Genomic DNA, 27,179 nt, shown 5'->3' with positions numbered 1-27,179 from the left:
GCAGAAGTCGGCCATTCGGCCCATTGAATCTGCTCTGCCATTCAATGAGATCATGGCTGATTTGGTATAATCCTCAACTCTACTTTTCTGCTTTAACCCCGTAACCCTTGATTCCCTTACTGATTAAAAAATTGTCTAACTGTGCTTTGTGTGATCCAGCAATATATGGTAAACCATATCCTTTCAAGTCTGCATCCTTTGGACTTAACAGAGAAGAGAGCCATTTGGGAGAATGCTAGTGAGAGTGTAATGGTTTTATTGGGGCATGGGCAAAGGCGGAGGAGGTGAAGGTGCAGTTGAAATAAAAGACCCATCAAAATATTGAAGTCACTTAAATAAGTCACCACTTGTGTTGAAACGTTCTCCTGTTGCCCAGTTATTATCTTGATATCATCACCATTTGTCTTTCATTTAGGTCATGGTTAAAATAATATATCCTTGTGATTCTTGTTTATTTAACAACTGCCATGCCAGTAAGTTCTCTCAAAATATTGATAAATGGTCTGAAAGACTAATTCAATAGTGTTCTTCAAAAGACATTTTTAAAAGAACACTAGCAATTATAGGATCAGAAACTTTCAAACCACATCACATTAAATTAATGTCTTTGTAATGTTGAATATTGTTATTGTAGCCATTTAATACATACTTCCTTTGCTAGTACAGAACATTTAGCATCAGAGATGGCAGGGTCAGAGGATATCGTGAATACATGGCAAAGGCTGGGAATAGAAGGATGGGGTCAAGAGGGACAGGAAGGTGTGCAGGGTCCTCGACGGGCAATGCTATCAGTAAGTTGTTGGAGCTTGCTTTCCTTACCATCCGAAAGTAAAAGAAAAAAACCTCTTGTTGAGGCGTCGGATGAGACAATGTAATGGAACCAGGATCACGGACAATTTTGAGATAGGATAATTGGTGCTGCTAGAGAGAGATCGAGTGTATTCAACAGATCTATTCACCACCTCCAGTCTTGGCCGTATACCTGGACTCCCCCCCTCTCGCCTCCTACCTGCTCTTGATATTTTCATTGAGAACTGTCAGCGTGACCTCAGCCCTCTCAATTTCTCTGCTCCTCTCACCCACTCCAAACGGCCTCCTTCTGAACTTGCTACACTGTTCTCTGAAGTCAAACCCTGAATTTTATCAAACCTGTCGGCAAGGGGGGGATGCTGTTGTTGTCAGACATGGTAACCTCTACCTCACAGAGGTTGATCATCAACTGTCAGACACTTCCTCCTACCTCGCCTTGACCACAACCCCATCACTGAACATCAAGCCATTATTTCCAGGTCTGTCATTGACCTCATCGCCTCTGGAGACCTTCCCTCCACAGTTTCAACTTCATAGTTCCCCGACCCTGCACAGGCTGCTTCTACCTCCTTCCCAAAACCCACAAACAACAATGCCGTTGTGGACTCATCATATCAACCTATTCCTGCCCTGTAGAACTAATTTTTTCCTATCTTAACTCCATTCTCTCTCCCCTTGTCTCACCTACATTTGCAATTCCTCTGATATCCTACATTAGTTTCCTGGCCCTAGCTGCCTATTTTTCACGATGGACATGCAATTCCTCTACACTTCCAACGTCACCAGGAGGGTGTGGCGGCTCTCCGCTCCTTCATTGAGCAGAGGGCCGACCAAATACGGCACCTTCCCATGCAATCACAGAAGGTGTAACACCCACCCCTTTACCTCCTCCCTCCACACTGTCCACACCCCAAATATTCCTTTCAGGTGAAACTGCAATTTCACTTGCATCCTCTTCAAATTGGTCTACTGAATTTGCTGCTCCCAATGCGGTCTACTTTACATTGGAAGACTAAATGCAGACTGGGTGACCACTTTGTAGAACACCTTCGCTCAGTCGGAAAACATGACCTCAAACTTCCTGTCACTTGCCATTTGAACTCACCATCTTGCTCTCATGCCTATATGTCCATACTTAGCCTGCTGCAATGTTCCTGTGAAACCCAATGCAAACTGGAGGAATAATACCTTATCTTCTGATTAGGCACATTACAGCCTTCTGGACTCAACATTGAGTTCAACAAATTATGACTGTGAACTTTTTCCTCATCTTGCCCTTTATTTTTTTAATCCAAGTTTTTTTTTGTCCCAATGCAACCCCCCTCCCTACTACCTTTCTCCCCACAGGGCCATCTGTCACTTGTTCTTTAGTTTTGCTTTCACTGAGCAGTGATCTCTGTTCTCCTATTAACACATACTGCTACCTTACCTTTATGCCACTATCAGCACCTTCTACAGTCCTTTACACCTCCTTTGTCTTGTGACCTAAACATCTTTGTGTAACCTCTCCTAGTTCATACCTATCACTGACCGTCTATTTTGCTCCACCTCGTAACAGTATAAAATCCATCATATTTCTCGTTCTCTTTTACTCTGAAGAGTTATACAGACTTGAAATGTTAACTTTGTTTCTCTACAAATGTTGCCAGGTCTGTGGCGTATAGCCAGCATTTTTTGTTTTTATATCATTTAATCTCCCCTGCTCTTCAACCTCTCACAGACCTTCCCTTTTGTTCATTTTCTCACCCTCCCTCCTATAACTTGCTTATATTTTTAACATTTTCAACCATTTTCTGGTGAAAAGTCAGACCCGAAACATTAACTCTTTGTCTCTCCACAAATACTACCAAACCGGAGTACTTCCAACAATTTCTGTTTTAATCTATCCTTTGTGTTGGTTTAGGGAGGAACATTGATTAAACTCTGAGAAAGCCCTGTCCTCTTCAAACAGCCATAGCCAAACTACTGAAAGTTCAGTCACTCAATTATAGCATTCAACACAGCTGCAGTCCTGTTTTGATGGACTCAAGCTGGAGTGTAGTTTAAACCCAGAGCCTTCTATCTCAGAAGACAGGTTGCCAACTGATACAAGGCAAAAACACAGCAGTCTCAAGTAGAGAACTGGGCATATACACAAAGCAAGATGCATTCTCCACTACAGTCTGTTGCAAGTCTACCTTTACCAGTAAATATATACTTTGGGATTTGTAAATCTCCATGCTGTATAAGATTGCCATCAACAATTTTGTAAATAGTGCCCAAGATGCTCACTTTGCAAGCTTGATGAAGAAATACAATGTCATCCTGTGGGATAATGGCTATCCTGACGCATCACCATTCTCTGTCTGGCGCAAAAATTCGCAAATAGGCCAAAGACCACCATTTGTAGACCTGAAAAGTACCTGGTCAACCTGAAATTACCCTGAAAAGGCAAAGTATCTCAAAAATTTGAACAACAGGTTTGCTACTATGCAATGGCTACAGGAGTGGTATTTCCACTAATAGAATGCTGCTGTCAGTCTGAAAAGACACTTTGCATACCACACAACTGGACATCAAATGGTATGAATTTCAGTGTCAGTGCAATGCCGGTAGGCTGTATAGCCCAGCAATTGGCTGATTGAGTCAAATAACACATTCTTTGTTTATAATAGACAAGAGTACAGACTGTACTCAAGCAGCCCAAGCTTGCAAAACCCCAAACAAAATATCTACTGATTTTGAATCCGCGATTGGTTAGAACTTGCTGAACTATCTTATAGCTACACTAACAACTGATTTAAGATAATCAGTCAAGCTTGTTAGGAGCAGCATACATTCGTACACAGAGACCTATTCTCTGCAAACAGAAGTAAAGCTTTCAAGCTTTGTTCATTTGTTGCATTAGCTGGGAGTATAGAGAGCCTATAGTTCTCTGTTGCTTCCACAATAAATCAATCAGCACCTTTAGTCCTGTAAAACAAATTGGTGCGATTTTTAAATTATATATGTTTGTGTCTGATCTGATGAGTGCAAGGTGAACAGTTTTGGCAATATGCCTCAATTTTCAACAATATTAAAGATGCATTCTATTCTTAATTATATAGAGGGAAAAGCACAGGTTGCCAGGACAGCAAGAGAAAATTCGGAATGGTGATTAAGAAAATCAAAACACCTCAAAATAATGAATGAGTTCTTACTTTCCGTTTTCCTGTTGTTTGTCAGTTTCAGCTCCAGTTCTTCAAGAGCGCTATATTCAGCTCTAAACTCATTCCTTTTATTGAAAAGCTGGATATTCTTGTCCTTTTCTAAATTAGCTATTCTGGAATGGGAAAAAAATATCAAAACAAACTAGAATTCTTAAAATTTTATGTGCAGCAGATCCCGACTAATAGTGCATTTTCAAAAATATTTGCACTACTTCATATTAGAGTGCCAGCAACAGACGCTACTGTATTCTGCATTTACACACTCTACTTGCTTAATTTATTCTGCAGTTATGCTATAATCAACTTGGTAATATCCACACACAAAACAAACTCTAGACATTAACAACAAGCGCTTATATTCCTTCCTGAAGGCATTGGCTTTAGGTGAAACACAATTCCGTGTGCACTGGCAGCCTTTTGATATCTCAAAAGGTCTAGAAAGTGCCCACCTGCAGGTCATTGGACTATTCAAGGGTGTTACAACCAAGCTTAATCATCTCTTTACCCAACACCCACAAAAGTACACATTTTAAATCTTGGATTTTCTTAATCAGAATTGCTCAATGTCACACAAGCAAGTTGGAGTATTCCTAAATGTTCCCATCAAAAAAGTGTTTTTTTTTACTAAAATTGCAAACACAAATGACTTTAGAAAATACTTTAGAAATCAATGTATTTGAAGTCTAAAGTTATTACCGAGACCCGTTTCCAAAATGATGGAAATCTTAGAAAAAGATGAGATTCACCAAAAGTTATTGTTGTTGAAAACTACAAAATACAATTTAATTAAAATAAAAAATGAAAATACTGAACATGTCAGGCAACATTTGTTGAGCGAAAAACAGAGCATTAATGCAGTGGAAGACAAATTCCTGCAATGTGTCCAAGATGGGTTTCTGGAGCAGTACATTGAGAAGCCAACTATGGATAAGGTCATTTTGGACTTAAGTGTTGTGTAACGAGACATGGCTAATTAATAACCTTGCGGTAAAGGGGCCTTCAGGAAATAGTGGTCATATGATAGAATTTTGCAATAAGTTTGACTGCGATATACTTCTATCTGAAACTAGGGGCTTAATTCTGAAAAGGAAATTACTTTGGTCTAAATACACAAACAGATTTGACAGTAGACCGGCAATGGCTAATATTTAAATAAATAGTACATGATCTACAACATCCCTCTAAGGCACAAGCACCCGAAGGACAAAGGTAAATCAACCTTGGTTAACAAAAGTTAAAAACTGCATTTGTTCAAAAGAAATGGATAATACCAATGCCAGATAAAGTGATAAAACTGAGGATTGGGAGCATTTAGAACCCAGCAAATGAGGACCAAGAAACTTTTTAAATAAGGGAAAAGAGAATATAAATGCAAACATACAAAGAACATAAAGGCAGTCTGTAAAAGCTTCTTTCAGTACATGAAAAGAAAAATATTAGCTAGGACACATGTCGGCCCTATTACAGGTGGGGACAGAAAAATATTTGGTGGAGAAGTGGGAAATGGCAGAGAAATTAAAGTTTCTTTACATCTGTCTTAATGGAAGAATATACAGGAAAACTCGAAGTACTGGGTAACCAAGGGACCTTTGAAACTGAGGAAATCTCGTACCAGCCTCCCCGAACAGGCGCCGGAACGTGGCGACTAGGGGCTTTTCCCAGTAACTTCATGTGAAGCGTACTTTTGACAATAAGCAATTTTTACCTCATTTCTTCAAATGAAGAAATTAGTATCAGTAAAGAGGTAGTCCTTGAAATGTTAACTGGGTTGAAGTTTGATAAATCCTTTGGACCAGATGAGCTTCATCCCAGAGTGCTGAAGGAGGTGACAAGATAGTGGGTGCATTGGTGGTTATCTTTAGATTCCAGAAGAGTTCCTACAGACTGGAAAATCACAAACGTAACCCCATTATTTAAGAAAGTTGGAAGAGAGAAAATGGGGAACTGTTAGAATTTATTAAGGAATGTGGTACCTGGACATTTGGAAAATAATGGAAAAATTGGGCAGAGCCAACATGGAATCAAATCACGTTTGACAAACTTGGGAGTTTTTTTGAGGATGTTACTTGTAGCATAGGTAAAGAACCAGTGAACATGGTGTGTTTGACTTTTCAGAAGGATTTTGATAAGGTCTTAGTCAAGGGAGGTTAGTAAATTAATTTGGAACACATGGGATTGGGGATAACAAAGTGGCTGGGATTGGGGATAACAAAGTGGCTGGGATTAAGGATTGGTTTAACAGACAGAAAGCAGTGAGTAGGAATAAACACATCATTCTCAGGATGATAATACACTGTCTGGAAATGTGGTGGAGGCAGGTTCAATTGAGGTATTTAAGAGGGCATGAGATGATTACTTGAACAGAAACAATGTGCAGGGGTACGGGGAAAAGGCAGAGGAATGACACCAAGTCATGATGCCCATTTGGAGAGCAGGTGCAATCACAATGAGCCAAATGGTCGCCTTCTGTGTCATAATAATTGTGATTCTGATTCTCTGACAGGCTGCTCCTAGTGGCGTACCACAAGAATCTGTACTAGGTCAAAGAAATTCAAAACCTATATAACTTATTTGGATGTGGGACCAGTCGTAATATTTCCAAATTTGCTGATGACACCAAACTGGGTGGGAATGCAAGTTGTGAGAAGGATGCAAGGAGATTTCAAGAGGACTTGAAGAGTCTAAGTCAGGGTTTTTGAAACTGCTGGTCGCGACTCGCGGGTGGGTGTCAGGTCATGGAGCGATCGGTCGCAGGGTTCCCAATCACGGGGGTAGCGCCCGATGGCCACAACTGGCTTTTAAATTGAGAATGCCAGCCACGACCAACTTTAAATGGAACGATGCAGTCATCCAGCCAGAAGCGGCGGCAGACAGCAGGTCATGCACCTGGCATGTACATTGGCATCACACACTCTGTACGTCCGTGCTTTCGGCGCAAAATCATGGAGAGATTCCTCTATTTTCTAGCTGCAAGGAAGCTATGAAAAACTGTTATAAAGAGGGCCAGAGACACATACAAGCCAGGACATCACAACTGAATCTGCCGGATGGGCCTGCCCAGTTACGTCCACAGCAGGACAAAGCACTGCTAGTGTTAGCTCTAGACAGAGCTCCAGGACCTCAGGTGAAAAGCCAACAAAGCAAAAACTCAAATCAGGAATAAAGCAGTATAAAGATGATTTATTGAGGCATGGCTTTGTTAATTGTGTCAATGCAAAGCCCCTGCGTGTTATATGCAGGGAAATACTTGCAAATTAGTTTTTTTTAAATAAATGTAGAGTACCCAATTCATTTTTTCCAATTAAGGGGCAATTTAGCATATTCAATCCACCTACCTTGTACATCTTTGAGTTGTGGGGGCAAAACCCACACAAACACAGGGAGAATGTGCAAACTCCACACGGACAGTGACCCAGAGTCGGGATCAAACCTGGGACCTCGGCGCCGTGAGACTGCAGTGCTACCATTGCGCCACCATGCTGTCCGCAAATGAGTTTAAATCCCTCAAAACTTCAAAGGCATTTGAAGACTAAGCATGGCAAATTCGACGACAAACCTCGTTTGATTTTTTTTTCAAAGGATGCAGCGAGAACTTAAATCATCAGCTAAGTCCTTTGCATAAATGTAACTGAATGACAAAGCAAATGGGATTGTGAGGACCAAGCAGGCTTACCTGCCACATCAAAGGTAAGCAAAAATGGTGTGTCGTGAAGATCAGCCAATGTGGGTCCCAAAGGTCGGCTAGTAAGGTCGGCTGGTAAAAGTGGGTCCTGGGGAAAAAAAAGTTTGAAAAACACTGGTCTAAGTGAGTGGGCTAGCACATAGCCGATGGAATATAATTTGAATAACTGCGAAGTTATTCACTTTGGTAGAAAAAATAAGGAGACAGTTTTTCTTAAATGGTGAAAAGCTGGGAAGTGTATGTGTTCAAAGGGACCCGAGTCTTGTTCATGAGTCACTAAAAGCTAGCATGCAGATGCAGCAAGAAATTAGGAAAGCCAATGATAGGGGCAGCACGGTAGCATGGTGGTTAGCATAAATGCTTCACAGCTCCAGGGTCCCAGGTTCGATTCCCAGCTGGGTCACTGTCTGTGCGGAGTCTGCACGTCCTCCCCGTGTGCGCGTGGGTTTCCTCCGGGTGTTCCGGTTTCCTCCCACAGTCCAAAGATGTGCGGGTTAGGTGGATTGGCCATGCTAAATTGCCCGTAGTGTCCTAAAAGTAAGGTTAAGGGGGGGGGGGGTTGTTGGGTTACGGGTATAGGGTGGATACGTGGGTTTGAGTCGGGTGATCATTGCTCGGCACAACATCGAGGGCCGACGGGCCTGTTCTGTGCTGTACTGTTCTATGTTCTATATTGGCCTTCATTGCAAAGGAATTTGAGTACAGGAGTAAACATGTCTGGCAGCAGTTTTTAGAACCTTGGTGAGGGCTCACCTGGAGTATTGCACATAGTTTGGTCCCCTTATCTAAGGAAGATGCCATGGAAGGAATGTAAGGGATTGTCTTATGAGGAAAGATTGAGGAAACTGGGTCTGAGGGGGTGATCTCATGAAAGTAACAAAATCCTTACAGAGCATGACAGGTTGGATGTAGATACAATGTTTCTGGTGAGTCTAAAAACAGAGGATATTATTTCAGGACAGGGGCAGGCCATTTAAGACTGAGATACCAAGGAATTTTTTCAGAGTGGTGAATCTTTAGAATTCTTCACCCAAGCTCAAACATTGAGCATCTTCTAGTCAAAAATTGATTGACTTTGGAGAACAATGACATCAACGGATATGGAGAGAGTGTGACATTCAGGTAGATTATCAAACCGAATGGCGGAGCAGGCTTGATAGTCCAAATGGGCTACACATGTGTCTGTAGATAATGTTTCAGTTCTGATACAATGGCACCTTGACCTGAAATATATATATTTTTTAAATTTAGAGTACCCAATTCAATTTTTCCAATTAAGGGGCAATTTAGCGTGGCCAATCCATCTAGCCTGCACATCTTTGGGTTGCGGGGGCGAAACTCACGCAAACACGGGGAGAATGTGCAAACTCCACATGAACAGTGATCCAGAGCCGGGATCAAACCTGGGACCTCGGCGCTGTGAGGCAGCAGTGCTAACCACTGCGCCACCATGCTGCCCTTAACCTGAAATATTAATTGCTTCTCTGCTGCCTGACCTGCTGAGTATTTCCAACATTTAAAAATTTCCACCATCTGCTATATTTTGTTTTTGTATATAAGTTAACTGAAAATTGTTTATTTAAGATGATTTAACAAGTGCAGTTACTTAACAAGTAATTGTAATTTCACGTATAGCTTTTTTAAAAGGTTGATGTTATTCTAGGAAAGTTATTTCTTCAAAAGGGCTATCACCATTGAGAACTCGGACACACCCATTCATACAGTCACAGCTTCCGAAGTCAGATCGGCCTTTTTGAAAGCGACGGGTCCTGATGGGGTCCCTGGTTGTGCACTCAGATCCTGTGCAAACCAACTGGCGGATGTGCTCGCAGACATTTTCAACCCCTCCCTATTCCGTTGAGGTCCCTACCTGCTTCAAGAAGACCACCATCATACCAATGCCAAAGAAGAACCAGGCAACATGCCTCAACTGCTACCATCCGGTTCCCTTGACATCTATCATTATGAAGTGCTTCAAAAGGTTGAAACACATTCACTCCATACTCCCAGAATGCCTCAATCCACTGTAATTCAGATACCACCACAACCAGTCCACAGCAGACGCCATCTCCCTGGCCCTATAACCATCGTGACAAGGACTCCTACGTCAGACTCCGATTGATTGATTACAGCTCCGCCTTCAACACTATAACCCCAGCCAAGCTCATATCAAAGCTCCTAAACCTAGGACTTGGCTCCTCGACGTCCTGACCCATAGACCTCAATCAGTAAGGATAAACAACTCCTCCCACCTGGGTTATTCACTCTTCCAACTTCTTTCATTGGGCAGAAGATACAAAAGTCTGAGAACATGCACTAACAAGTTCAAAAACAGCTTCTTCCCCACTGTTACCAGACACCTGAATAACTCTTACAGACTGAACTGATCTCTTCACACATCGCCTCTACTGAGTAGCACTGCACTCCGTATGCTTCACCTGATGCCTTTGTCTATGTATTTACATTGTGTATTATGTATGTCAAAGAACATACAGCACAGGTACAGGCCCCTCGGCCCTCCAAGCCTGCGCCGATCATGTGTCCTATCTAGACCAACCGCCTGTATCCTTCTCTACCCGGTCTGTTCATGTGTCTATCTAGATAAGTCTTAAATGTCGCTAAAGTATCTGCCTCAACCACCTCACTTGGCAGTGCATTCCAGACCACCACCACCCTCTGTGCAAAAAAACTTCCCCCGCACATCTCCACTGAACCATTCCCCCTCACCTTGAACATGTGCCCCCTTATAATTGTCATTTCCGCCATGGGAAAAAGCCTCCAACTGTTCACCCTAACTATACCCCTCATAATTTTATAAACTTCTATCAGGTCGCCCCCTCAGCCATCATCTTTCTTAGGAGAACGGTATTAAATTGTGAATATTGGTGAGGACAAGCTTTCCTCACAGCCAGGACTAAGTTCACAATATCATGAATGGCTCAGCTGTTCAAGGGAGCTGGAGGAAGGTCAAAAAAACAATTATGATCAGAAATTTAACAGTTGGGGAACAGACAAGCAGGCGCAAGATGTAATTCCAAGCTGGTGTTGCATCCCTGGTGTTAGGGTCAAAGACGTCACTGAGAATCTGCTAAATCGTTAAGGGATGAGGCTGTCTGACTGGAAAAATGGTGCAGAAGGTGGACTTAGATTCTTGGGGCAGAGGAACCAGTTTGGAGGGTGTTGTACCTGTACAATTTAAAAAGGATTGCACTTTTAACAGGTCCAAGACCACTGTCATGGTGGGAAAATTTCCTGGAGCTGTTGGGGATAGTTTAAACTAGTTTGGGAGGGGGGTGGAAGCTTGAGTGCAGAATCAAAAGGAAGTATAACATAGAAAGAAATACTGGTAAGTAAACTCAAAGAGAATCCAAAGATGTTTTACAAATACATAACGAGCTAGAAGTTAACAAAGGCAGAAGAGTAGGACCAATTAGAGACCAAAATAGTAACTTGTGTGTGGTGACAAGACCATAAGACATAGAAGCAGAATTAGGCGACTAGGCCCATCGAGTCTGCTCTGCCATTCATCCGTTTTTCTCATCCCCATTCTCCTGCCTTCTTCACATAACCCCTGATCCCCTTATTAATCAAGAACCTATCTCTGTCTTAGACACTCAGTGACTTGGCCTCCACAGCCTTCTGCGGCAAGGAGTTCCACAGATTAACCACCTTCTGGCTAAATAAATTCCTCCTTATCTGTTTTAAAGGATCGTCGTTTTAGTCGGAGATGGTGTCCTCTGGTTCGTTTTTCTGACAAGTGAAAACATCCTCTCCATGTCCACTCTATCCAGGCCTCGCAGTATCCTGTAAGTTTCAATAAGATCCCCCCTCATCTTTCTAAACTCCAATGAGTACAGACCCAGAGTCCAAACCATTCCTCATGACAAGCTGTTTATTCCAGGGATCATTCTTGTGAACCTCCTCTGGACCCTTTCCAAAGCCAGTACATCTTTCCTCAGATGCGGGGCCCAGAATTGCTCACAATACTCCAAATGGGGTCTGACTAGAGCTTATACAGCCTCAGATATACTTCCCTGGTCTTGTATTCTAGCCCTCTTGACATGAATGCTAACATTGCATTTGCCTTCCTAACTGCCGACTGAACCTGCACATTAACCTCAGAGAATCGTGAACAAGGATCCCAAGTCCTTTTTGCTTAGGTTTATGCCCAAATTCCTCCTTCCAAAGTGCATAAACTCTCACTTTTCCACATTGTATTTCATTTGCCTTTTCATTGCCCACTCTCCTAGTCTGTCCAAATCCTCCTGCAGCCCCCTTTCTTCCTCAATACTACCTGTCCCGTGACAGATCTTTGTATCAGCTGCAAACTTAACAACAGTGCCTTTTTCCAGATCATTAATGTAATTTTGTGAAAAGTTGTAGTCCCAGCACAAACCCCTGAGGCACACCACGGGTCACCGGCTGCCATCCTGAAAAAGACCACTTTATCCCCACTCTCTGCCTTCTGCCTGTCAGCCAATTCTCTATCCATGCCAGGATAATACGCTTAACACCATGGGCTCTTTACTTATTTAACAACCTCCTATGCGGCACCTTGTCAAAGGCCTCCTGGAAATCTAAACCCACTGGTTCTCCTTTGTCTAACTTGCTTGTTACCTCCTCAAAGAACTCTAACAAATTTCTCAGACATGACCTCCCTTTAACAAAGTAATGCTGAGTCAGTACTATTTTACTATGCACTTCCAAGTACTCCGCGATCTCATCTTTAATAACAGACTCTAAAATCTTACCAATGACCGAAGTCAGGCTAACCGTCCTATAATTTCCTGTCTTCTGCCTCCCTCCCTTCTTAAACTGTGGTGTTACATTAACCACTTTCCAGTCCTCTGGGACCCTTCCTGTCTCAAGTGATTCCTGAAATATCACCACCAATCCCTCCACAATCTCCTCAGCTATCTCTTTTAGAACCCTGGGGTGGAGCTCTGGCATCCCACTGTTGTCTTCCACCATGAAGACTGATGCAAAGTAACTACTCAGTTCATCTGCCATTTCTTTGTTTCTTATTATTACTTCTCCAGTCACTTTTTCCAGTGGTCCAATGTCTATTTTTGCCTCTCTTACCTTTTATATATTGAAAAAGACTCTTCCTATCTTCTTTTATATTACTAGTTACTTGCACTCATATTTCATCTTCTCTCCCCTTATTGCTTTTTTAGTTGTCCTCTGCTTGCTTTTAAAGGCATCCCAATTCTCTCTTCTCACTAAACCTCTAAACATTGTATGCTTTTTGTTTTGATTTGATGCTGTCTTTGACTTCCCTCGTCAGTATGGATGCATTGTCCTCCCCTTAGTATGTTTCCTCCTCCTAGGGATGAATTTCTGCTGTGCTTCACGAATAGCCCCCAAAAACACCTGCCATTGCTGTTCCACTGTCTTCCCTGCTAGGTTCCTATTCCAATCAACTCTGGCCAGCTCCTCCCTAATGTCTTTGTAGTTAGCCTTATTTAATTGTAATACCGTTACATCTGATTGCAGCTTCTCCCTCTCAAACTGCAGGGTAAATTCTATCATATTGTGGTCACTAGTCCCTAAGGGTTCCTTTTCCTTAAGATCTCTAATCAAGTCAGCCTCATTACACATCACCAAATGCAGAATTGCCTGTATCCTAGTGGGCTCTACCACAAGCTGCTCCAAAAAACCATCTCTTAAACATTCCACAAATTCCTTTTCTTAGGATCCACTACCAACCTGATTTTCCCAGTCCACCTGCATACTGAAATCCCCCATGATTATTGTGATAATGGCTTTTTTACATGCTTTCTCTATCTCCTGATTTATTTTCTGCCCCACGTCCTGACTACTGCTAGGGGCATGTACATAACTCCCATCAGGGTCTATTTACCTATGCAATTTCTCAACTCTACCCATAGATTCTATGCCTTCTGATCCTAAATTGCTCCTTGCTATCAATTTAACTTAATTCCTTATTAACAATGCAACACCACCCCCTTTACCCATCTGCCTGTCCTTTCAATAGGACACATATCCTTGTATATTTAGATCCCAGCCCTGATTCCCTTGCAGCCATGTCTCTGTGATGCCCACATCGTACAGGCCAATCTCAATGTGCGCAACAATCTCATTTACCTTGTTCCGTATACTGCGCGCATTTAGGTACAACACCCTCAGTCCTGCATTGATCACCTCCCTTCTCACACTTGTCACCATTTTGCTCTGCCTAAGGGTAATGTTGTTCTCTAATTTTTGTTCTCTATTTCCCCATCAGTTATGACACCTTCTAAGCTAACACTCTGGTTCCACCCCCCTGTCATACTAGTTTAAATCCTCCTGACACTAGCAAACCTCCCAGCCAGGATATTGGTGCCCCTCGAGTTTAGATCCTTCTTGTACAGGTCCCACCTGCCCTGGAAGAGATCCCAATGGTCCAAAAATCTGAAACCCTCCCTCCTACACCACAAGTTTAGCCAAGTGTTTAGCTGCACTATCCTCTTATTTCTAGCCTCACTGGCGCATGGCACAGGGAGTAATTTCGAGATGACAATCCTAGAGGTCCCATTTTTATCTTACTAACTCCCTGAACTCATTCTGCAGGACCTGGTCACTCTTCCTGCCCATGTCGTTAGTACCTATGTGTACTACGACCTCTGGCTGTTTACCCTCCCCCTTCAGGATCTCTGTGTTCATTCAGAGACATCTTGGACCCTGGCAGCAGGGAGGCAACACACCATCCTGGAGTCTCTTTCACTTGCACGGAAGTGCCTATCTGTTCCCCTTACTCCAGAGTCCTCTATAACTATCACTCTCCTGCACTTTGCCCTCTCCTGTTGAGCAACAGAACCAATCGTGGTGCCACTGTTCTGGGTGCTGTTGTTTTTCCACTAGGCTATCCCCCCCCCCCCCCACAGTATCCAAAATGGTATACCTTTTAGAGGGAGGGACATCCACAGCAGATTTCTGCACTGACTGCTGCCCTTTCTAGCAGTCGCCCAGTGTCTGCCTGCACCTTGGATGATGCTAGACATTGACATAGTAATTGATCTTATGAGTGCATGTCCATAAATTTCTTACGGTAGGATAGATGGAAAAGGTGGTCAAGGCAGCATACAGGATATTTTCCTCTCCTTTTGGTCAACAGCAAGAGCACAAAGAGCAAGGATTTTATGTTAGATCACAGATAGAGTACCAGTGCCTTGTTCTGCATTACAATGGGCAGCACAGTTAGTGCTGGTGCCTCATGGCACCGAGGACCTGGGTTTGATCCTGGCCCCGGGTCACTGCTCGTGTGGAGTTTGCACATTCTCCCCGTGTCTGCACAAGTCTCACCCCCACAATCCAAAAAAGATGTGCAAGGTAGGTGGATTGGCCATGCTAAATTGCCTCTTATTTGGAAACATTTAAGAGGAAGGTTCTGCATTACAATTAGGATGTGATCAAACAAGAGGAAATACAAGAGGAGATTTACAAGAATGCTGCTAAGAATGGATAATTTTAGATATGGGGAAAGATTGGATAGGCTGGGGTTTTCTTCGTTGGAACGGAGGAGAAATTTGTGTATAAAATTGAAGAACCTAAATACAGTGGATAGTCAATAAAAAGGGAGCATAGATTTAAAGGTGGTAGGATCAAGTGGATGCTGAGAACTGCCCGAGAGTGGAGTAGACCAAACATACGCATGGCATTTAAAAAATATTTGGATGAATACTTAAAGAGGAGAACACCAACAGGGCTACAGACCAGGGACTGAAAGATATTCTGAAGAAGAATCATACAACTCAAAGCCTAAACTGTTTCATGCTCCAGGGATGTTGCCAGACCAGCTGAGTTTTGCCAGTACCTTGTATTTATTTCAGATCTCCGGCATCAACAGTATTTTGCCTTTATTCATATAACTGAAAGGTGGGATTAGGCAGGAAAGCTTTTGTTCGGCTAGCAGAGGCTATGGGCCGAATGGCTTCCTTCTATAAATCTTTCTATCTAGGTCTCATTACCACAGCCAGCAGAGTGAATTAACCAATTATTTTCGGAGTTTCTGAAGGCCACGTTGCTCTGCAATGCGGCCGCACATTTCAGGTGCTGTTTGGCGGTCAAGCAGGCGGCACTCACTGGAGACGGAGTTTGCGGAGCTCCCGGCTGAAGGCGGCCTTTCCGCCCAACTCCCTGCAGCCGGGGACGAGAACTTGCTGCTGTCCAGACACTGAATCCAACATTCGACCGCAACCACCAGCCTGTAACAGAGAAAATTTAATCACAGACTACAGCAGAGAAAATTTAATCACAGACTACAGCAGAGAAAATTCAAACCGACTCTAGATAACACGATGAATTACAGCCTACCATCACGATCGTTGCTAAGGCCGCCATCTTTATCAGTAGGGTGCCGGGCCCGGGGAGGCGCAGGCGCAGGTTGACTCTCCGGGCCCGGAGAGGCGCAGGCGCAGGTTGACTCTCCGGGCCCGGAGGTGCGCAGGCGCAGGTTGACTCTCCGGGCCCGGGGGTGCGCAGGCGCAGGTTGACTCTCCGGGCCCGGGGGTGCGCAGGCGCAGGTTGACTCTCCGGGCCCGGAGGTGCGCAGGCGCAGGTTGACTCTCCGGGCCCGGGGGTGCGCAGGCGCAGGTTGACTCTCCGGGCCCGGGGGTGCGCAGGTGCGGACTCGCTCTCTTTGCTGCCACTCGTGGCCGTGGCTTCCACGAGACGGCGCTGGGACGGCAGCGAAGGAAGCAGCAGCTCGGCAAAACAAAAATCAGCATTGCGAATGTGCTGCAGACAGCTCGCTACAAACTAGCACAAATCCTACTACCGACCTCCGCCTACCATCCTAACTCCTTCCTCCATTTGTACTCACAAACACGGGCCCATTTACGGAAATATTACGGAACGACCCATAATTCACGACATGTGTATACTTGGTAAAGAAGTATTATTGCTAGGACTGCGGAATCTGCAAAATAAGCTTTCGGGCATGTTGACAATATGCAAATAAATATTCTGTTGGGAGTAAGCCACGTGGTGCAGGGTGTTTTGTTACCCGTGGAGATGGTAACTCAGTTACAGTAGATGCTCTGGAAAGGCTAAAAGTGGTCCAGAGGTTTGATGATGTGGAGATGCCGGGCGTTGGACTGGGGTGAGCACAGTAAGAAATCTTACAACACCAGGTTAAAGTCCAACAGGTTTGTTTAAACAAAAGCTTTCGGAGCGCAGCTCCTTCCTCAGGTGAATCATTCACCTGAGGAAGGAGCAGTGCTCAGAAAGCTCGTGTTTGAAACAAACCTGTTGGACTTTAACCTGGTGTTGTAAGACTTCTTACAGAAGTTTGATGGTAGGTTTATTGAGCAACACAACTTAAATAACTGCGTGAGCTCTTACTTAAAGAACTACACTTGTAAATGAGGTTACAACTTTTCTATACTCTGCAACTAGGCCTGAGCTAAATTTCCGTTCCTGTTCCCCTCACAGTCACAGCCAAAGTGAGGGGGAGGGCCGTCGGCGTCACTTTTATACATGCCCATGCTGCCCCCGGTGGTCTTTCCATTACCCATCAGCCCCTTCTGTACACACTCAAGTAAGGATCACTACATCCCCCTTTTTCACTTTTTTTTCATAGTTGCAGAGCTGTAAACTGAAAACAAAATTCAAACACAGTTAGTTTCATGCACAAAAACAGAGCAGAGCAATGATTGTATCAGTCCATGTTCACAAGTTCAGGCGGTTGGGTGCATGTCTGATCCGGGTAGACCTCCTGAGTGGGCGTGGAGACCCAGAATCTTTTATGTCCATTCGGGCACCCACTGCTGGAGTCCCAGGATGTTGCATGATAGAGTCCTGCAGATCTAATGTTGGAAATGCAGGTTGACGAGGTGGAACCTTCAGCAGGTCTCGCCGATTGCGTTGAAACAATATTCCATCATCAGACTTCACAACGTAAGATCGTGGCGATACTTGGCGGAGAACCATCGCCATGTTAGACCAACCCCCAGCCGGGTGTCGCAACCTCACCGTGTCGTTGATTGCTAACGGATGCAGCACTTCTGCCTGCCGGTCATAGTGCTGCTTTTGTACTTGACGTTGGTGACGCACCTTGTCCAGGACTGGTGAGTGATCTGGATTGGTGAAGTGTAACGGCGGTAGCGTTGTTCGCACATCTCGATTGAAGAGCATTTGAGCCGGTGACAGCCCAGAGCTCAAAGGTGATGAACGGTATGACAATAGGGCCAAGTGTATGTCAGACTTTGAGTCAGCAGCCTTGCTGATTAGTTGCTTAATAATGTGGATGCCTTTCTCCACCCTTCCATTCGATTGAGGAAAGTGTGGAGTCGACGTCACATGCTTGAAGTTGTACTGTTTTGCGAATTCCAACCACTCCCAGCTGGCAAAGCAAGGACCATTGTTGGACATGACCGTGTGTGGGATGCCATGCCTGGAGAAGGTTTCATTGCAGGCTCTGATAACTGACGCCGATGTGAGATCCGGGAGTTTCAGTACTTCCGGAAAGTTGGAGTAATAATCGATGAGAAGAACATAGTTTCAACACATGGAATGAAACAAGTCAATACCAACTTTGTCCCACGGTAGCGTAGCCATCTCATGCTGTCGGATTGGCTCCTTGCATTGTGCCGGCCGATGTTTCTGACACGTGTCACATGTGAGCACCATGTTCATTATGTCCTGGTTTATCCCAGGCCAATACACAGATTGCCGTGCTCTCCTTTTGCACATTTTGGCACCAAGTTGCCCCTCGTGAATCCTGCGGAGCATGTCCGCCTGGAGCGCCAGTGGAATGACGATTCTGTCATTCCGCAGTATGATGCCATCCACCATGGACAGTTCAGTTTAGACGTTTTGGAACTGTGGGCACCGCCCTCTTGGCCAGCCATGCTGAAGGTTGTGCATGACTTGAAGCAGGGTGGCATCTTCCCGTGTCGCCTGACGAATTTGCTGCAGCCTCTCGTCCATTGCCGGGAGTGTCTCCCTGCACCACTGTGCATGAGCTTCCACATCATTAATGGAAGCCGGAGGTGGATTGTCAGCGTCAATGGCTCGGGATAAGGTGTCAGCTATTATTAGGTCCTTACCAGGGGTGTAGACCAGCGTGAAGTCGTACCTCTGCAACTTCATCATCATACGTTGTAGGTGCGGCGTCATGTCATTGAGATCTTTGATGATGAAAACCCCCAGGCGCTGCCAAAATGGAGAATTCTGCCGGCGGAGAAACACGTCCCAGATTCGAATTGACTGAATCCAAACTGTTCAAATAATCATTTCAAACACACAAAACTTGAAAATATATTATCTTGGACCAGAAATGGAAGTATTCCTACCACAACTGCCCTGGAAACATACGGGTTCAAAATCCATAATCCCACCTGGACTGGCACATTTTAAAAAAACACACTGAATCAAAATCAGCTACTTTTGTTGGGTATTCCCCAGACACAAGTACAAACAGCAATCATAAGACCATGGACATAGGAGCAGAATTAGGCCCATCAAGTCTGCTCTGCCATTCAATTGTGGCTGATCTGTTTCTCATCTCCATTCTCTTGTCTTCTCCCCATAACCCCTGATCCCCTTATTAATTAAGAACCTAGCTATCTCTGTCTTAAAGACACTCAGTGACTTGACCTCCATTGCCTTCTGTGGTAATGAGTTCCACAGATTCGCCACTCTCTGGCTGAAGAAATGTCTCCACATTGCTGTTTTTAAGGATCATCCCTTTAGTCTGAGGCTGTGCCCTCGGGTTCTCGTATCTCTTACTAGTGGAAACATCCTCTCCACGTTCACTCTATCTTGCCCTCTCAGTACTCTGTAAGTTTCAATGAGATCCCCCTTCTGAACTCCATCGAGGAACTTCATTGCAGTGTTAATGTAAGCCTACTTGTGACAATAAAGATTATTATTATTATTACAGACCCAGGCTCCTCAACCTCTCTTCATGACAAGTCCTTCATTCTGGGGATCATTTTTGTGAACTTTCCCTGGATTCTATTAAAGGCCAACTCATCCTTCCTTAGATAAGGGGCCCAAAACTGCTCACAATATTCCAAATGGGGTCTGACCAGAGCCTTATACAGCCTCAACAGTACATCCCTGCTCTTGTATTCATCTCTCTCTTTCAGCTCTTGTTAACCAAAAAAACTAAAGACAATGAATCCATTGTCTTTTTCTTCTCTCCTGGTTTGTTGTCAAATGTGTTCTTATCAAGGTCAGAGCTTTCAATTCAAGTGAATGAAACGCTTTATCCCCCATTTTGAGTATCTCTGTATTCCCCAGCTGCTGCTGGATCAGATTTGGCATGATTAAGGTGCAGGATAAAACTCATTCTCCTCTGCTCAAGCAGCAGGCTATAATCCCAATCTAAGAACAACACGTTTTACTAAATGGATGTGAATGGCCCCACTTCCCATTTTAACCACTCCAAATTTATCAAGTATGAATTTACCAAGTAAAGTTGAATTGTCATTAGTTTTTCTCGAATCTGTGACCATAGCAATAAGGAGGATATTTTTATAATTATAATTTGAATTATAAATTGATAATCCTGGCATTCACTACCCAGATTGCATTTTAAGAATTTGGATATGCATCCATATTCATGGTTATATTTTCCCAACGGGTAAAACACTGTGTTGGGATCATTAAATTATGTAATTTTCCCCTTGGATTGAGACGTCCTAACTCACTTCTCACATCATTACAATTACTAGCACAGGATGTCCTAAAGCACATAAATCAAAGTTGGATTCAAACATTGGTCTGGGGAACGCAAGGGCAATATATGCTCCCGTGTCAAAACCTGGCAAATTGTTTTGCTTTGTTTTAGAAAAAACTGAATCTGCATTTAAATGATATGTCGATGATGGTATTAATTGAGTGAGTCAGATTTAGTTCCTGTAGGACCAGATATGGAACATACTTTGGAGCTCAGTCTCACCTTGCTTCTGTGTAAACAAATTCTGTATTCAAGCTCCATATCAGGACTTGACCATATAAACTCAGCTACCACTCCATTGCAGTACTGTGACATTGCTGCATTCTTCGAGGTGTTGGCCATTCTATGAGATATTAAACAATAATCCTGATGGTTCAGGTATTGTTCAAGATCTTATGGCGCTTTTTTGATTCAACATTCAATCAATATCATCATAATTCATCTCATTCCTGGGATATTGTTGACTCAAGAGTAGATGCTACATTTACCGAGATAACATCGATCACTGCACTGAAAAGAATAGTTAACCCACTGGAAATATTTGAACTTGATTGGGGTGTCGTAGTATTCAAACATTTATTTTCCCTCCTCCATTGAAATATAATGTTCTAGAATTGGATTGGATTTTGTTGATTGTCACGTGTACCGAGGTACAGTGAAAAGTATTTTTCTGCGAGCAGCTCAACAGATCATTAAGAAAAGAAAAGGAAATAAAATAAAATACATAATAGGACAACACAAGGTACACAATGGGATTATATTGGGATTATATTGATGGGATGATATGAATTCAAAACAGTAAGAAGTCTTACAACACCAGGTTAAAGTCCAACAGGTTTGTTTCAAACACGAGCTTTCGGAGCACGGCTCCTTCTTCAGGTGAATGGAAAGGCTTGTTCCAGAAATGTTTATATAGACACAGTCAGAGATACCCCGGAATGCGAGCACCTGCAGGCAATCAAATCATCAAAGATGCAGAGAATCCACATCATGAATTCAAAAGGAATGGATAGAAAGTTCATCCCCTCCTCAGCTTCTTTCTGATGGAAGATTGAGTGCCTTACATCACCCTTGGGTCACTCCAAAGCATTTACGCAATTATTACATTTGAAGTGTAGATGGTGATGCTTTGTGCATGGAAAAGCTGCAGCCAATTTCATAGAATATAGAATCGCTACAGTGCAGAAGCAGGCCATTCGGCCCATCGAGTCTGCACCGACCCTCTGAAAGGGTACCCTACCTAGGGTCCCTACCTTATCCCCTTAATCCAGTAAACCCACCTGACCTAATTCTAACCTCTTGGACACTAAGGGGCAATTTAGCATTGCCAATCCACCTAACCTGCACATCTTTGGACTGTGGAAGAAAACTGGAACAGCCGGAGGAAACCCATGCAGGCACGTTGAGAAAGTGCAAACTCCACACAGACAGTCAGCTGAGGCAGGAATTGAACCCGGGATCCTGGAGCTGGGAGGCAACCACTGTGCCAGCGTTGCATATAGCAACGTACGTAAACAGTGAATTTTAAAAATGGACCACTGATTTCATTTTGATAGTGTTTGGAGGAGGAATGTTGGCCAGGTCAGGCTATGAACTAAAAGCAATTACTGCGGATGCTGGAATCTGAAAGAAAAACAAAAAATACTGGACAATCTTAACAGGTCTGACAGCATCTGTGGAGAGAGAACGGAGCTAACAGGGTATGAACTCCCTGTTCTAGTACCATGGGATCATATTTGTATTTTTAAAAGCTTTAATTGATTCCTATTATCAGAAATAACAATATATTGTTTTGTTGAATTTATTTGGTTACTTACGGCAATCTTTGAAGAGAATATGGCCTTTAAAAAAAGAGTTGAAAAAAGCCTTGAAAAAAGAGTTATTTCTGTGCTCAATTTGCCCTTTCCTCTATTTGGAGATCTTCCATTTGTGGCTCTACATACAGTTAAAAGCTACATCTAATAATACCAAATATATTTGTAGATTTCATGATAGAAGAAAAAAGGGATGCATGTTGGAAGGTGAAAATGTTTTTCAAACGGAGAGATTTATTCACTTGTATATTTCATAAACCCTGGGGCCAAAAAACCACTGTTGCTTCACAGCGCCAGGGTCCCAGGTTCGATTCCCGGTTTGGGTCACTGTCTGTGCGGAGTCTGCATGTTCTCCCCATGTCTGCGTGAGTTTGCTCCGGGTGCTCCGGTTTCCTTCCACAAATCCCAAAAGACATTCTGAATTCTCCCTCTGTGTACTCGAACAGGTGACGGCGTGTGGCGACTAGGGGCTTTTCACAGTAACTTCATTATGGTGTTAATGTAAGCCTACTTATGACAATAATAAAGATTATTATTATTAAAACACATCACCGATTAAATGCGAAGATAAGGCTTGAAAACGTGACATTGTTGTGTTTATATTCTTTAAAGGGACAATGTTGCTATGAAATATTGTTCTTTCATTACACTTTGCAATGTTTATAAATTGAGGAGATTGCAATGATTCAACACGCTGGCAGTTGCATCTGAGGCCAAAAAGGTATTGATTTTTAATTGAAGTGCTGGTTAAATGTTTTTCAAAAATAAACACTGAAAATTTCCCTGATGGCTGACACAGTGATTACAGTTAGTCAATGTGTTGAGCCTGCCAAAAGCTCACTTATAAAACAATATCATTTAAACTTTGTTTCCATCTTAAATGAGGATGAAGCTTGATTTTTTAAAGAGCTAATTTTTAAACAACTTACTGATGCAAAACAGTTGCGATTGATTAAAATGATTTAATACGAAAACCTCCGATTGCATTTTTTCCAGTAAAGGAGGAAGGAGGATCCTCTGCAGAGGAAGCCAAGCCATCAGCAAGACAAGTCATTTGCAAAGAGGGTGGAACAAGAAGTTGGACACCAGCCTCAGAATCTCCATCCTCTCCTCATGTGTCACCCTCAATTCCAGAGCCATACCTTTCCGGTATGGACCCATGCCCACAGCCAGTTCAGTGAATGAGTTTGATTGTGTCTCAAAACCAGCAGACTGCACTCTTGAAAGATTTTTGGGAAGGATTCCAGCCCCTCATGCAGGACCTCATACAGGCAACTCAGGAGTTAGCTCATGAAACACATTTAGTTGCTGAGCATACCCACTAGGTGGCTCAGCAGACACCAGAGAACTGGTTCTGCAGAACCAGCAGTTAGCCCTTTACACCCAGGAAATGGCTCACAACATCTCAGAGTTACACCTGTCCTTGCAGCAGCATTTCTCCCAAACCTCCCTCCAGCCACTTGGGTTCATGGGGTCTGTGCTTGAACAACCTACCCACACAACAGGTTTACAAGGCTATTCTCCCCCACAACCTCCTCAACCCGAGTGTCCAGGATCTTCCGGGGTTCAGCCCCTGAAACACTTGATTTGGCACGGATAAGGAGGAACTCCAGGACCCCAGAAAAGAAAAGACGATTAGTCTGACAACTATGTTGCTCTGGGGAACTTTGATATAGACTGCAATATCTCCAATGATGATGGTTAATTCTTTAATGTATATTTTTGAAAATGTTGTTATATTTGTGAATCCAACGTGTTGTTCAATGTTCTTTTTCTATTTTCCAAAGAAAAAAACATGCAAAAATATAAGAATAATTGTTAATTTTGCTTAAACCATATTTTAAAAATCTGACTTAAAGCAGTATTGTGCAGATCTGTGACACAAAACACAAAATACCGGACAATCACAGCAGGTCTGACAGCATCTGTGGAGAGAGAAGGGAGCTATTCTGTTTTTGTTTCAGCACAGGGCTAAAGAGCTGGCTTTTAAAGCAGACCAAGGCAGGCCAGCAGCACGGTTCAATTCCCGTGCTGGCCTCCCCGAACAGGCGCCGGAATGTGGCGACTAGGGCTTTTCACAGTAACTTCATTTGAAGCCTACTTGTGACAATAAGCGATTTTCATTTCATTTTTTTCATTGTTTCAGACTTCAGCATCCACTGTAATTTGCTTTTATCTTTGTGCAGAAAAAGGATTCATGAGCAGAAGCATTACAAAAGCCTGGAACCTGATCAATAATTATGCTATCTTCAGCTCCTCTAGGTGGCACATGCTACATTATTTAATAATATAATTAGCAATAGATATTTATCATATGAAGCTGGTATACGGGACATTGTCTAGTTCTTCCCTGTTGCCTCTTTATTTTTTTGTTCATGGGATGTGGGCGGTGCTGGCTGGGCTGGGCCAGCATTTATTGCCCATCCCTTAGGGCATTTAAGAGTCAACCACATTGCTGTGGGTCTGGAGTCACATGTAGGTCAGACCAGGTAAGGATAGCAGATTTCCTTCCCTAAAGGTCATTAGTGAACTAGATGGGTTTTTACAACAGTCAACAATGGTTTCATGGTCATCATTAGACTTTTCGTTCCAGATTTATTTTTAATTGAATTCAAATTCCATCATCTGCCTGGATTCAAACCCATGTTCCCAGAGCATTACCCTGGGTCTCTGGATCACTAATCCAGTGACAATACCACTATGCCACTGCCTCTCCTATGTCACCAAAGCTGCAGCCCGTGCTTCTATTCCTGCCCAAAAAGCCAAAGCTTCCCTAATATAGCTGCAATAATGGGATGGGTAAATGCTGGCCTAGGCTGCATCATCCACACCCCATGACAGAATAATTTTAAAAAGTCAAAGTTGTAGATTGCAGTCATGTGTTTTAGGTTGCACAACTCTGAAGTTATGAGCAGCATTCTCCTCAGCTATCACTATGAAGATGGCACATCCTTATCCAATGCCCACTCTTCCACTAGCCTCATGCTGTGTGAATCACCCGACATCACTTTCTCACCAACATTATCTAATTTCCCCAGATGAAATTATCTGAATGGAAGAGACAAGTGGTGCAGGGGTTGGGGCAGAAGGTTTGTGCAGAAATTCATGGGTGGATTCTAATCCATATTTATCTGCTGCCTCACCTGCTGAATTATCCACCGGATCAGTAAGTTCACAGACAACACAAAAATTTGGTGGAGTTGCGGATGGTGAAGAGGATTGTCAAACGATCCAGCAGGATATAAACTGGATGGAATCTTGGGCGGAGAAATGGCAAATGGTGTTTAATCCGGACAAGTGTGAGATAATGCACTTTGGAAGGTCCAATGCATGTAGGAATTACACAATAAATGTGAGAACTCTTGCGAATACTGACAGGCAGAGAGATCTAGGTGTGCATTTCCACCAATCACTGAAAGTGCAACGTGTGTTAATAAGGTGGTCAAGAAGGCATATGGCATGCTGGCCTTCATTGGTCGGGGCATTGAATATAAAATTTGGCAAGTCATGTTGCAGCTGTACAGGACCTTAGGCCTCATTTGGAATATTGTGTATAATTCTGGTCACCACACTACCAGAAGTATGTGGATGCTTTGGAAAGGGTACAGAAGCGGTTTACTAGGATGTTGTCTGGTATGGAGGGTTGCTATGAGCTATGAGGAGAGGTTAGATAAACTCGGTCTGTTCTCACTGGAACAATGGAGGTTGAGAGGCGACCTGATGGAGGTCTACAAGATTATGAATGGCATGGACAGAGTGGATAGTCAGATGCTCTTTCTTAGGGTAGGAGAGTAAGTACTAGGGGACATGGGCTTAAAGTGCGCAGGAAAAAGTTTAGAACAGATGTGGAGGCAAGGTTTTTACACAGAGGGTGGTAAATATATGTAACACTGCCTGGGCATATGGTGGGAGCAGGTACGATAGTGGCATTTAAGGGACATCTCAACAAATATATGAATAGGGTGCGAATGGACACTTACGGACTCCGTAAATGCAGACGGTTTTAGTTTAGGCAGGTACAATGGTCGGTGCAGGCTTGGAGGGCCGAAGGGCCTGTTCCTGTGCTGTATTCTTTGTTTTCCAGATTGTAGTAACTTGATAAGGTAGACGTACACGTTTTAAATGCTTAATAGCCTTTACTTCAAAAATATAAAAGAAATGGTACAGCATGTACAAATAAGCTGGCAGCAGCAATGAACAGGTCCTTCAACCCACCCTTATAGAGTACAACAATTCCCGTGCATACCCACGCTTACTGATGACATCCCGCTCTCACTGATAATGTCAGTATACATATTAGTGTACAGGCTATTACACTTCTAACCCTCCTTAATTTTAATTCCTCTTTTTAATTTGGTCAAACATTAATACATAATGGCATTCATGATTCAACTATACTGCAGTCTTTCAGGAACTTTGCAACTATGCTATGACCTGCACAGTACCTCCGGTATCTCCGTAGACACTGGTGAGTCTTGCGGTGGAATTGTATTGTGCCCATAATATGAAGAAAATAAAGTCTTTCAATAGCTGAGTACAGATTGATTTTACCTAAATGGTAAGGTTAATATTCCTCTTCGCACATTATCAACAGTGGTGGTGCAGTGGTTTGCACTGCTGCCTCACGGCGCCGAGGTCCCAGATTCAATCCCGGCCCTGGGCCACTGTCCGTGCGGTGTTTGCACATTCTCCCCGTGTTTGTGTGGGTTTTGTCCGGGTGCTCCGGTTTCTCTCCGCATCCCAAAGATATGCAGGTTAGGTGGATTGGCCATGCTAAATTGCCCCTTAATGTCCAAAAAAGTTAGGTGGGTTTACAGGCATAAAGTGGAGGCGTGGGCTTAAGTAGGGTGTCCTTTTGAAGGGCTGGTGCAGACTTGATGGGCTGAACGGCCTCCTGCACTGTAAATTCTATTATTATTGGATTCCTCAGTAGGAGAGGATTATAACTACTGAACTGCCACTGAAAGTTAATTGTCTGGAAACTCCAAAAGTACAAT

General features: G+C 43.3%; 1 protein-coding gene across 3 annotated transcripts in view; it reads right to left on the bottom strand.

The window, feature by feature from the left end:
• The window catches only part of LOC119970446 (coiled-coil domain-containing protein 112), a 49,756-nt gene extending 33,616 nt beyond the window's left edge, over nt 1–16,140 (bottom strand). The window contains exons 1-3 of one of the 3 annotated variants that reach the window (XM_038805063.1): nt 15,997–16,140; nt 15,766–15,887; nt 3,990–4,111 (exon numbers count right to left, since the gene is read on the bottom strand). In XM_038805063.1, coding sequence (XP_038660991.1) covers nt 3,990–4,111; nt 15,766–15,887; nt 15,997–16,023 — 271 coding nt within the window. In that variant the 5' untranslated portion in view covers nt 16,024–16,140. Of the gene's footprint in view, nt 1–3,989; nt 4,112–7,671; nt 7,769–15,496; nt 15,888–15,996 lie in introns of those variants that run through there. The other 2 variants (XM_038805065.1, XM_038805066.1) reach the window with 2 other exon arrangements.
• Nucleotides 16,141–27,179: the final 11,039 nt, after the last annotated feature.

This window comes from Scyliorhinus canicula, chromosome 8 (genome assembly GCF_902713615.1).
Source record: "Scyliorhinus canicula chromosome 8, sScyCan1.1, whole genome shotgun sequence".
Taxonomy (NCBI): domain Eukaryota; kingdom Metazoa; phylum Chordata; class Chondrichthyes; order Carcharhiniformes; family Scyliorhinidae; genus Scyliorhinus; species Scyliorhinus canicula.
The sequence above is the reverse complement of the archived record's forward strand: the minus strand, read 5'-3'. Positions and strand labels throughout refer to the sequence as shown.